Genomic DNA, 12,743 nt, shown 5'->3' with positions numbered 1-12,743 from the left:
TCACTTTTGCCCCTGCCCTGCCCACACCTGCAGCAGCGCCTGCTGCTCCTTGAAGGCCTCGTAGCTGATGGCGTTGGGGGAGAGCTGCACCCCCAGGGCCTGCGTCTCCTCCAGCCAGGGCAGCAGCTCCTCGAGGGCCTCGGAGAACTGGGTGAGCAGGGACTGGGCATGCTCCAGCTGCACGGCACAGGCGCCGCTGCGCAGGGACAGCTGCTCCGTGCGCTCCCGCAGCGCCTGCACCGACGGCTGCGGGGACAGGGAGTCACCACACAGGGCACGGCCATCCCTGGGTGCTGGCAATGTCCCCTGGCACCCTCGCAGCTCACCTGAAGGCGCTGCTGCAGGGGCTCGGGGCAGCAGCGCAGCAGCGGCTCCGAGAACCCCAGCAGACGCTCAACCAGGCCCCGGCAGTGCAGGATCTCGGCGGAGAGCAGCTGGAATGGAGCCACAGGTGGGTGCCAGCTCCTGGCGGGGATGGGGGTGCCAGGCCAGTGCCCCCGGGACACCTGGGCGCTGCTGCAGACCCACCTTCTGCTCGGAGAGCTGCGAGCGGAGAGCCTCAGCATCCAGCTGCACGCGGCCGATCTCCTCCAGCCGCTCACCCAGCCCGGCCACACGGCTGAGCTGGGACTCCAAGACCTGCTCAAACTGCAGCAGGGGGACGGACGTCAGCCAGGGAGGGCGTGAATGCACCGGGACCGACGCTGGGAATGGTGAGGGGCTCGGGGAGCCCAGTGTCCCACACCTTCTCCCTGTCACTGGCAGTGACTGCGGGCTCCTGGCCATCCTGCTGGCTCTCCTGCTCGCCCAGCTCCTTCTCCATGCGGCTCAGCCACAGCGCCAGGTCCTCAGGGGCCGTGCCCAGGCGAGACGAGGCCTCCAGGGTCTGCCCCAGCCGGTGAGCGGTGTCAGCGCTGCTCTGGCCCACGATGAGGTACCGCATCCTCAGTGACTCCATCTTCTCCTGCGTCAGCTGGGCCTCCTCCCCTGCGGCAGCGTGACAGCGCCATCAGTGCCACCGCACTGGACATGGAACTGGCCGCACCGACAGCTTCCAGCCACCTGGCAACCACTCTGTGCGGACCTTTCCCCTCTCCTACCCCTGCTTCTCCTGCTTCCAGACCCAGCTCTGGCCTCTCATCCCTCTGCCAGCAAGACCCACCTTGCCACTGAGCCCTGTCCCACCCCAGCTCTGCCCCACAGGCTCTGCCCTGTCCCCTCTGCATCCCCTGAGGTGCTGCCTGCCCCCTCAGACCACGCCACGGCTCCTGGTGGGGAGCAGCACACCCCAAAGACCCCCAGTGCCCCAGGGACCCCCTTGCTGGCCTGGGCTGCTGCTGTCTGTGCTCATCCCATCCCAAGCCACAGCTCCCGGTGGGGAGCAGCACACCCCAAAGACCCCCAGTGCCCCGGGACCCCTTGCTGGCCTGGGCTGCCTCTGTCTGTGCTCATCCCATCCCGAGTCCCTGTGGCCACCCCTCCCAGCTGCCATTGCCACTCGCCTGTCACCAGCTCCAGGACACGCTGCCCACTCTCCAGGGCACCATCCAGCTCCCCCAGCCGCCCGCGGATCTCCTCACAGAGGGCCTGTAGCAGTGACCAGCAATGACACAGGTGCCCGTGTCCACCCCATGCCCACCCCACGCCCAACCTGTGCCCACCTGGGTCTGCTGGTGGGCATCCTGCACGCGGCCCACACAGCCGTCAGCACGCCAGAGCTGGGCCAGCTGCCTCTCTGTGGCACCCAGCCACTCCTGGAAGGCGTCTACAGCCTTCTGGAAGCCCTGGGCCGCCGGCAGGATCCGCTCCAGGCAGCCATACCTGCACCAGGAGGGCCGGTGAGGTGGGCAGTGACAGTCCCCGGGCCAGCAAAGCTCCCTCTCCCCCTCACCAGGGTGCCCACGCCCCGTGCTGCCCTGAAACAAGGGACACAGCAAGGCCAGTGTCCCCAGAGAGGGGCCAGGGGGAAGGGCTGTGTGACAGACTGTCCGTGCAGCCCCAGCACATGTGACAAGGATGGTCCCTCCACTGTGGTGGCCCCAGTGGGGCAGAGCACAGGGACCTCAGGGTGTCACAGAGACTCCATGTGGGGGACACCAGAGGGCAGAGCCTGCGCCAGCAGGACGGGGGTGCCAGCCCAGCGATGAGGGCCTGTCCCCTGACCCACCTGGCCTCAGCCTCCTGCATCAGCTTGTCCCACCTCTCCCCGAGGCTGAAGAGGCCGGCGCTGCCCTCGGGCGCCGCCGTGCCCGAGCCCTGTGCCGTCAGTCTGTCCTGCAGGACGAGCTCCACACGCGGCCTCCGCTCCTCCAGCAGGCGCTTCAGGAGCTGCAGGGACGGGGGACACCGCGCTGGGAACACCTGTGCAGCCCTCCCACCCCTGAGCTGGAGCCCAGGGAGCTGCAGGGACAGGGGACACCGCGCTGGGAACACCTGTGCAGCCCTCCCACCCCTGAGCTGGAGCCCAGGGAGCTGCAGGGACAGGGGACACCGCGCTGGGCACTCCTGTGCCCCCCTCCCACCCTGGCACAGCCCTGGGCTGGAGCCCAGGGAGCTGCAGGGACAGGGGACACCGTGCTGGGCACTCCTGTGCCCCCCTCCCACCCTGGCACAGCCCTGGGCTGGAGCCCAGGGAGCTGCAGGGACAGGGGACACCACGCTGGGCACTCCTGTGCACCCTTCCCACCCCTGAGCTGGAGCCCAGGGAGCTGCAGGGACAGGGGACACCACGCTGGGCACTCCTGTGCACCCTTCCCACCCCTGAGCTGGAGCCCAGGGAGCTGCAGGGACAGGGGACACCGCGCTGGGCACTCCTGTGCCCCCCTCCCACCCTGGCACAGTCCTGGGCTGGAGCCCAGGGAGCTGCAGGGACGGGGGACACCGCGCTGGGCACTCCTGTGCCCCCCTCCCACCCTGGCACAGTCCTGGGCTGGAGCCCAGGGAGCTGCAGGGACGGGGGACACCGTGCTGGGCACTCCTGTGCACCCCTCCCGCCCCTGGGCAGGAGCCCCGGCCCCCTAATCCTGCACGGGCAGGCGTGGGCGGGACACGCCGGCTGGCCCTGCTGACCTTCTGCTCCTCCAGCTGCGCCTTCACCACCTTGGCCTCCGCCGACGGCGGCTTCTGGTTGCTCACCAGCTCCTCCATGTCGGCCACCCAGGCCAGCAGCCGCTCCAGCGTCTCCTGGCCCCTCTCCGCTGCCTCCTCCGGGACGGGCACAGCCCGTGAGGACACCTGTGGGGAGAGGTGGCTGAGCCGCCCGTGTGGGCAGGTGCAGGGCAGCCATGGGGCTGGGCAGCAGCCCCCACACCACGCCCTCTCCCCGAGGTGACACCGGTGACACCAAGGCCCTGTCCAGCCCATGGGGTCCTCCCTGGCAGCCTTCACAGGGCTCCCCAAAGCAGGGGCTGCACGCCTGGCGCCGTTTGGATCCCTCCAGACCCATGGCCCCCTCCAGCCAGAGCTGAGGGAAGGGAGCTCCTGTCCTACAGCACCAGGCTGGGTGCCCAGCACCAGCGGTGCCAGCGGCCCAGCCCACACCAGCGGGGCACAGACAGCGACTCCACACCAGCCCAAGGTCAGGACTCGCTGCGGAGAAAACCACGCTGGAGGGCAGCCCTGTGGCACGGGGCTTGGCACAGCGTCCTCCCAGCAAGGCTCTCTGTCCGTCGGTCACCTCGGTGGCGTCCGTGTGTCCAGCAGCAGCGAGCTCCCCCACGCACTCCGTCAGCACGGTGACCGTGCGGGTGACCACGGGCTCGCCGCCCTTGTCACCCGCCGGGTACTCGGTCACCTCCACGATCTCGGTCACGATGGTCTCGGTCACCTCCGTCACCTCGGTCACCTCCCGGGTGGTGACAGGCTTCCAGGACCAGGTGCTGCGGGCAGCGCCGGCCCGGGGGGGGGTCCAGGCCGCGCCGCCCCCCTGCCCCCGCAGCGCAGCCGCACCCCCGTTCTGCACGGCCACCTCGGACTGGCTGCGCCTCAGCACCGGGCTGCCCGGCCGGCTGCGGGCGACACCGGGCCCCGGGCTCCAGCCATTCTCCACCGGCACCGCCGCCTTCTCCAGCAGCCCCGGCCAGGCCTCCGCGGCGCCTCCGGCGGATGGCTGCCCCGCGTCCAGCCCCGGCTCCCGCAGGAGCTCCTCCGGCCGCCGGCTCTTCTCGCCCAGGCAGCTGGGCCGGCTCACCGAGTTCCCCATGGCGCGGGCGCCGGGCCCCCGCCTCAAATCCCGGCCTGCAATGAGCCAGGGGTGCGCGTTAGCGGGACCACCGCGGGACCCCCAGGTGCCGCTCGGCTCGACCCCCTCACTGCACGGTGCTGCCTGACCTCGCCCTCCGGTCTTGGGGGTCCCCCAGCAAAGCGCTGCCGAGAGCCAGGGTACCGGGACAGGCAGAGGGGACACCGGCCGTCACCGGGGCCTGGCGCAGGGAGGGGACCCCGAGGCGGTGCCCAGGGTGCCTGTCCGACGCGTCTGGGCAGGGGACGCGGCAGCGGCAGCAGGGGAGGGGCAGATGCTCCCGGCCGGCATCGCCCTGCGCCGTTGGATTAACGAGGAGCAGCCAGCGAGGAGCATCTGCCCGGGGAACGGGGGCTGGGGGCGCCGGGCGGGGACGGGCAGGTGGCCTCGCCTGCCTGCGAGCCCTGCCGCAGCCATAAATCCCCGGCGTGACCCGGCAGGACCCTCCCCCGGCAGCCCCCCCGCCGCAGCCGCAGTGCTGCTACCCCCGGCCCCGGGCACACGCCCCTGCGCACGTGTGTACACACAAACACACGTGTGCACACACAAACACACGTGTGCAAACACACGGACATTCACCACACGCGTGTGAAAACATACGCACACACCCCACACACGCGTGTGCAAACACACACACACACCACACACGTGTGCAAACACAGGGACATTCACCACACGCGTGTGCAAACACACGCACACACCACACACGTGTGCAAACACACGCACACACACCGCACACTCACTCTCACCCGTGCGCATCCCCCCCCCGACAGGGAGACCCCACGCTCGCAGCCCTGCCCGGGGTTGGGGGGCGTCAGCGATGGGACCCCCACGCCCGCATCAGCCGTGACATGAGACACACCTGTGGCAGCCCCGCACACGCGTGGGGAGCACAGGCGAGCCCACACGCACCCACCCTGGCCGTGCCCCTGCCGTGGGTACCGGGGTACCCTGAGCCCCCCCGCTCGGCCCGACCCGCCGTGGGGCACGGCACGGGCGCGACCCCCGTGCGCGGTCACGGCACGCACACCCGCACCCACGGCACGGTCTCGACCCCCGTGCGCGGTCACGGCACGCACACCCACACCCACGGCACTGTCCTGCCGCGCCACCCCGGTGGGTGCAGCCCCGCACTCCCACCCCACCGCACCCCCCGCGTGTCCGGGCGCTGCGCGGGTGCGTGGGCCACGACGCGGGGTGACCCGGGGAGACCCCGACCCTCGCCCCCCCGCCCCGTGGGGCCGCGGGACACGCGGGACACGGACCCCGCCCGGCCCCGCGCACGCCGCGGCCCCGGAGCCCCCGCCCCGCACTCACCCCTCGGCGGCTTGGGGCGTCCATGGGGCCGGGCCGGGGGCGCCGCCGCCGCCGTTACCGCTCCGGGGGGACCCGGCTCGTGCGGGGGAGCGGGGCGGAGGCGGCGGGGGGAGACTCGGTCCCCGTTACCGCCGCCCCGGCCCCGCCGCCTTTGTGCGCCGCGCCCGCGGCGCGGGGGGAGCGCGGGGGGCACCGGGCGGAGACCCTGGCACCGGCAGCGGCCGGGCTCGGCGGGGCTGGTCTGACCCCGGGCACTCCGCCGCCCCCGTCAACCCTCCGGGAGCCGATCGCCGCCGTTACCGGGGAAACCCCCGGGGCCCCGCAGCCATCCCGCGGGGGAGGGGCGGTGCCGGCCCACCGCCCGCCCCGCGCCGCCCGGGGGGGCGAGAGCCCGCGCCCCGCGCTGCCCCGGCACCTGCACCGACACCGGCACCGGCACCACCACCGACACCGGCACCAGCGCTAGCACCTGCACTAACACCGGCACCAGCACCGGTACTAACACCGGCACCGCCACCGGCACCAGCACTAACACCAGCACCTGCACTAACACCGGCACCGGCACCAGCGCTAACACCGGCACCAGCACCGGCATCAGCACCGGCACCGGCACTAACACCGAGACCAGCACCAGCACCGGCACCAGCAGCAGCTCTAACACCGGCACCAGCACCGGCACTGGCACTAACACCAACACCTGCTCCGGCACCAGCACCTGTACCAACACCAGCACCGGCACTCACACCGGCACCTGCACCGACACCTGCTCTGGCACCAACACTGACACCTGTACCAACACCAGCACTGGCACCAGCACTAACACCGGCACCTGCTCCAGCACCATGCTCTCACCAGCACCTGTACCGACACCAGCACCGTCACTAACACTGCCACCTGCTCTGGCACCATACTCTCACCGGCACCTGCTGCTGCCCCTGCACCTACCTCAGCACCTGCACCTGCACCAGAACCAGGAACTGCTCTGGTACCAGTAACCACACCGACACCAGCACCAGAACCGGCCCAGGCTGTGCTGCCTCACCATGAGCCCCAGGACAGCACAACCCCTCGGTGTCATGGCCCCACGGTGTCACAACCCCTTGGTGTCACAGCCCCAGAATGTCACAGCCCCACAGTGTAACGGCCCCACGGTGTCACGGCCCCAGAATGTTACAGCCCCACAGCGTCATGGCCCCACAGTGTCACGGTGCCACAGCCCCACGGTGCCTCCCGCTCTGGAGCTGCAGCCCCCACCCTGGCTCTGGCCCCCAGGCAGTGGCTGCTGTGCTTACTGAGGGCCTTGGCCCCACTCCCTGGGGCTCTTCGGGTATGGGGACCCCTCAGCCAGGGCCCAGGGGGGCTCAGTGGAGCAGGGCTGGGTTTGAGGGGGGTCAGGCTGGGCTGCTGAGATACTAAACTGCATCCCACCCTGAGAGCCAGGGTGCTGCGGGCCTGGGTCTCCAGAACCCCCTCACTGCCACCCTGGGTGCTGGAGGGACCAGGGGGCAGCCAGAGGTGCCCAGCCGGGGGCTATTCCTGCCCCTGGTATGAGCCCCATCCCCATCCTGCCCTGGCTCGGCCTCCCAGGCTCTGGGAGCCCCCCAGGACTGGATCCTGCCCCCCAGAGCCGCACGGGTGCCCCTCGCTGGGCCCCGGGAGCCGGGGGGCCGCTGCAGGCGCGTCGGCCACGCTGATGGATGGGGCTCCCTGGGGTCTCCTGGGAGCGGCGGGCGGCGGGGCCGGGGGCTTTGTCTGCTGCCAGAGACGCTGCCGGGAATTAGCATCTGCCAGGGCCTCGGTGGCTCCGCGCCGTCCTGCAGCAGCTCGGCATCATCCTCCCCGCACGGCTCTGCAGCCTTCCTCTGCTGGCACCGAGGGGCCGGGCACCAGCGGGGGCTGAGCCCCACGGAACTCCGGGCACCCACAGCGCCCGCAGAGCCCGGCCGGGGCCTGCCAGGCAGAAGCTGGGCAGGGGCTGAGGATGCAGCTCGGAGCCACTCGCCACCTCCGTCCCCCGCGCCCGCCGGCAGCTCGCCCGGCACGCTCCGCAGCCCCAGGTACCGGGCTCGGGGTGGCACGGGCGCCCCGGGCAGGGGAGCCCGGCGCGGGGCACCGGGCGGGAGCGGTCGGCTGGAATGCACAGCCTCAGATCCCGGGAGCCGGGTGGGTTTCTGTGCGGCCTCGGCTTTGTCTGCGCCGGGGCCGGGATGAATGGCCCTTTCAGTTTGTGCCGTCATGTGTGCCGAGGGAGCCCGTGTGCCGGCCAGGCCTCGAACAAAAGGAGCCGGCGAGGGGCGGCGAGGAGGGGGCGGCCGGCAGCCCCCACTGCGCTGCTCCCGCTGCGGCTCCGCGCCTGGGCAGGGGGCACAGCAGCACAGGCTCTGCAGTGCTGGGCACACATCCGACCTGCCCTGACAGGGGCAGACCCCCTGTGCCCAGCTGAACACCCCTCACACCCCCTGTGCCCAGCTGAACACCCCTCACACCCCCTGTGCCCAGCTGAACATCCCTCACACCCCCTGTGCCCAGCTGAACACCCCTCACACCCCCTGTGCCCGGCTGAACACCCCTCACACCCCCTGTGCCCGGCTGAACACCCCTCACACAGCCTCACACCCCCTGTGCCCAGCTGAACACCCCTCACACAGCCTCACACCCCCTGTGCCCAGCTGAACACCCCTCACACCCCCTGTGCCCACCTGTACACCCCTCACACCCCCTGTGCCCAGCTGAACATCCCTCACACCCCCTGTGCCCACCTGTACACCCCTCACACAACCTCACACCCCCTGTGCCCGGCTGTACACCCCTCAGACCCCCTGTGCCCACCTGTACACCCCTCACACCCCCTGTGCCCAGCTGAACACCCCTCACACAGCCTCACACCCCCTGTGCCCACCTGTACACCCCTCACACCCCCTGTGCCCGGCTGAACACCCCTCACACCCCCTGTGCCCACCTGTACACCCCTCACACACCCTGACCCCACCTGTACACCGCTCACACCCCCTGTGCCCACCTGTACACCCCTCACACCCCCTGTGCCCGGCTGAACACCCCTCACACCCCCTGTGCCCACCTGTACACCCCTCACACACCCTGACCCCACCTGTACACCGCTCACACCCCCTGTGCCCACCTGTACACCCCTCACACCCCCTGTGCCCGGCTGAACACCCCTCACACCCCCTGTGCCCGGCTGAACACCCCTCACACCCCCTGTGCCCACCTGTACACCCCTCACACCCCCTGTGCCCAGCTGTACACAGCTGAACACCCCTCACACAGCCTCACACCCCCTGTGCCCAGCTGAACACCCCTCACACCCCCTGTGCCCGGCTGAACAACCCTCACACCCCCTGTGCCCGGCTGTACACCCCTCACACCCCCTGTGCCCACCTGTACACCCCTCACACACCCTGTGCCCACCTGTACACCCCTCACACAGCCTCCCACCCTCTGCGCCTGCGCCTGGCTGTACTCCCCTGATACAGGTGCACAGCCCCTCTGCCTGGCTGTACTCTCCCTGTGTCCAGGTGTACACACAGTGCACACCCACACACCCCCTGTTCCTGGCTGGACACCCCTGTACCTGGCTGTGCCCCCCTCACACAACCTCACACCCCCTGTGCCCACCTGTACACCCCTCACACAGCCTGTACACCCCCTGTGCCTGGCTGTACACTCCTCACACAGTCTCATAGCCCCTGTTACCAGCTGTACACCCCTCACACCCCCTGTGCCTGGCTGTACACCCCTCAGACCCCCTGTGCCCAGCTGTACACCCCATGCACAGCATGTACACCCCCTGTGCCCAGCTGTGCACCTCTCACACCCCCTGTGCCCACCTGTACACCCCTCACACAGCCTCACACCCCCTGTGCCTGGGCAGGGGGCACAGCAGCACAGGCTCTGCAGGCAGGGCTGGGCACACATCCGACCTGTCCTGACAGGGGCACACCCCCTGTGCCCGGCTGAGCACCCCTCACTCAGTCTCATAGCCCCTGTTACCAGCTGTACACCCCTCACACAGCCTGTACACCCCCTGTGCCCCCCTCACACAGCCTGTACACCCCCTGTGCCCAGCTGTGCACCCCTGGTGTTTGGCCACTCTCCCACGCCCAGGTAACAGTGCCACGAGCTGTGGCAGTGGCACCAGTGCAGGTGGTGGCCCTGTGGCCAGCAGGGCTCCAAGGCAGTGGTACCCTGAGCCCTACCAGGGCCATGGGGCTCCCTCCAGGCCAGCAGCACCCTTGGGCTGGGGACAGGGAGCCGGGCACAGGAGACCCGACCCCGGCCGGTTCAGGGCTGTGCTGCAGGGTCTCCCAGCCAGCTGTGGCCAGGTGCCTTCCTCCCTCGCGAGGACCAAGACCTCACCAGCCTCGGTGCAGACGTGGGCTGGTCCTGCCCGGCTCTGCACGGCCCGGGGCCAGGCGTTACCTGCAGGGCCGTGCCGGGCTCTGGCAGCGCCAGCAGCCGCTTCTCCACGGCGTCCAGCCAGTGCCGCAGGGCCAGCAGCTGCTCCTGCACCTCCAGCCTCTGCTCGGAGCGCAGGCAGGCTCTGGGGAGAGAGCACAGACACACCGGGCTGTGGGGGACACGGCCACTGTCCCCTGTCCCAGCAGCACCCTGAACTCCGGGCTCGCTGCCCACCTGGCCCAGGTGTGCTACAGTCACACCTGAGCTCGCTCACACCCTGCTGGCCCCAGCCGCACCTGCACTCACGGCTGAGCTCGCTCCCACGCTGCTGGCCCCAGCACAGCCAGCCCACGCCCTCCCCGCCCCAGCGCTGGCCCAGACCCCCCTGAAGGGTTCAGCAGCTCCCCCGTCAGGTGCGGACACCGGGCACGGCCGCGGCTCCACCGTCAGGTGCGGACACCGGGCACGGCCGCGGCTCCACCGTCAGGTGCGGACACCGGGCACGGCCGCAGCTCCCAGCACCGCCCGTCTGGCAGCGCCCAGCGGTGCCCCTGGCAGTGCCCAGCTGTGCCTGTACCTCTCCACCTCCTCCCTGTCCCACGGCGAGCCCTCCACAGCATCTCCGGTGTCCCCTGCAGCACAGTGCACCTGCAGGGAGAGCAGAGGGACGGTGGGCACAGTCCTGGCAGAGGGGCAGGGGACAAAGCTCCACAGTGGGGAGGTTTGGAGCGCTGCTGTGTCTCCCCAGGGACAGCCCATCCCCACCAGCTGGGACAGAGCTGCTCTGGACAGGATCCCCCCGTCTGTCCTGTGCTCCAGCCATCACCAGTACCTGCAGCTTTAGGCTTGGCTCCAGTTCCTCTGCATTCCTGTGGTGCACCTCAATTTCCCAACCTTTTCCAGCTGGGATCGCTCCCAGATCTCACCCTGCTGTCTCTGGGGGTACATCTGGTCCCTGGTGTCCCTTCACCTGCTCTGTGCACTGCAGAGCTGCTGGCTGAGCCCAAACCAAAGAGCAAACTGACTCTCGGCAAAAAATTACCAACCAGCCCGTGGAAAAGCCCCTGTTCTGGCATGGAGCAGTGGTGTCTCAGACCAGATGCTCCTCAGGTGCTGCCAGTGCAGCCACTTTACCACAACACAGAGGAGAAAACGCCGGGCAAACGCTGAACTCTACAAAGCAGCAATGTTTGTTCATGCCCATGGACACGGGGCACGAACAGGCAGCAGCTCCTTCGTGCCCCAGTGGAGAGCGGGACTGGCAGGAGGGATCACACCAAGCCTGCACCCAGAGGCTGAGGGTGATGCTGCTCCCTGTAATTAACTGGTCGTTAACCCTGATTAATTAAGCCAGGTCACCTGGCTGAGCACAAGGAGGGAGGGCCCCCACTGTGAGGGAAATGGGGCACAGCCACAGCGATGGTGCTGAGCCCAAGACCTAAGCAAGGACATGACCACATCTCCAAGATATTGTACCAGGGGAAACAGCCAAGGAATGTGAGCTGGATAAATGGAGATAAAACCCCCGTGGTGCAGGAGGGGTGTGGCACTGCTGCCATGGATGGACCTGGGGAAGGTGACAGAGGGCAGCTGAGCAGGAGCTGCAGCACCGGGGGCTGGGGAGGCCTGGGATGTGTCTGCTGCACGAGGAACCTCAGCCAGGGCCTGGTCAGGAGCCCCACCAGCAGCAGCTGTGAATTCCCTGGACAGGGGAAGAGGCATCAGGCAGGTGCTGGGTGCTGGTGCCACAGCAGCTCCTCATGCTCACAGTGCCAGCAGGGCTCAGTCCCATCGGGGACGCTCTGGGGACGTGTGCTCACAGCAGGCACTGCTGTCATGATGCCCCCAACCAAACCACACACCCACGGCGTGGCACCTGCCCCAGCGCGGGCACCAGTGCCACCCACCAGCTGGAAAAGCCACCAGCAGCACCCTGCTTCCCCCTGCCAGGGCCAGGTGCAGGGCGGGAGCAGGATGGCACAGCCGGGGCCACCGTGCCTCGTGGGGTTGTGGCAGCTCCAGTGCAGTCACAGGTGGTCCCACAGCCCTCCTGCCCCACGCCGGTGGTCCCTGATCCTGTGTGCCCCCATCCCAGGGCAGGACTGCAGTGTGACAGTGCCAGCCCTGCTGCCAGGGGTTGGGCACAGGGAACCAGGCAGGTGGAGGATGCTGCCTCAGGTGGGCACTGGGAAAAGCTCTTCCAGCCCAAACTCAGCCGGGGCTGCTGGGGCTGGGGCTGGAGCCCCGATGATCGCTGCCAGCCTGCCCCAGACACGGTGCCAGCACGGCTGCACCGGCTGCTCCAGTCGGGACGTGCCAAGAGACACGGGACTGCGAGGAGCAGCAAACCCCAAACGGGTGCTGGGACACACGGGGTGCCCCCATCCCTGTGAGGGTCCCACAGCCGCCTCCTGCCCCGGCACGCTGCGGGGCCGGTCCAGAGCAGCCCCCAGCCCCGGCTCGGGCACCGGACACCGCGGGCTGCCCGTGAGAGCCGGAGCAAACAGCTCTGGAGCTGCCTGGCAGCAGCTCCCGGTCCCGCACCGCGCTGCCCGCACCGCAACACCGCGTCCGACTGGCCCTGGTGCCCGGGGGCTGCCCGGTGCCGGGCGGGACGTGGCGGCTGCAGCGCTGGGGCAGCACCGTCCCCGCTCGCACCGGGGACGGGGGAATTCACCGCTCCAGCCAACAGCGGCCCTGGCACAGGGACACGGAGCGGCCATCGCCGCTCCACCCGGGGATTCATCCCTCCGGGCAGCAGCGGCCC

General features: G+C 69.7%; 1 protein-coding gene across 1 annotated transcript in view; it reads right to left on the bottom strand.

Annotated features, from left to right (window-relative positions):
• Window positions 1–12,743, bottom strand: part of PLEC (plectin) — a 113,828-nt gene that overhangs the window by 33,065 nt on the left and 68,020 nt on the right. The window contains exons 36-51 of the mRNA XM_036404409.2: window positions 10,554–10,624; window positions 9,998–10,118; window positions 9,014–9,083; window positions 7,191–7,910; window positions 6,351–6,415; window positions 5,858–6,272; window positions 5,558–5,827; window positions 3,677–4,236; window positions 3,070–3,234; window positions 2,168–2,328; window positions 1,662–1,821; window positions 1,503–1,587; window positions 746–987; window positions 529–648; window positions 327–434; window positions 28–246 (exon numbers count right to left, since the gene is read on the bottom strand). Of these exons, the coding sequence (XP_036260302.1) occupies window positions 28–246; window positions 327–434; window positions 529–648; window positions 746–987; window positions 1,503–1,587; window positions 1,662–1,821; window positions 2,168–2,328; window positions 3,070–3,234; window positions 3,677–4,236; window positions 5,558–5,827; window positions 5,858–6,272; window positions 6,351–6,415; window positions 7,191–7,910; window positions 9,014–9,083; window positions 9,998–10,118; window positions 10,554–10,624 (3,552 nt within the window). The remainder of the gene's footprint in view (window positions 1–27; window positions 247–326; window positions 435–528; window positions 649–745; window positions 988–1,502; window positions 1,588–1,661; window positions 1,822–2,167; window positions 2,329–3,069; window positions 3,235–3,676; window positions 4,237–5,557; window positions 5,828–5,857; window positions 6,273–6,350; window positions 6,416–7,190; window positions 7,911–9,013; window positions 9,084–9,997; window positions 10,119–10,553; window positions 10,625–12,743) is intronic.

This window comes from Molothrus ater, chromosome 1 (assembly GCF_012460135.2).
Source record: "Molothrus ater isolate BHLD 08-10-18 breed brown headed cowbird chromosome 1, BPBGC_Mater_1.1, whole genome shotgun sequence".
In the NCBI taxonomy this organism is placed as follows: Eukaryota; Metazoa; Chordata; class Aves; order Passeriformes; family Icteridae; genus Molothrus; species Molothrus ater.
Note: the sequence above shows the minus strand (reverse complement) of the source record. Positions and strands in the feature narration are given on the sequence as shown.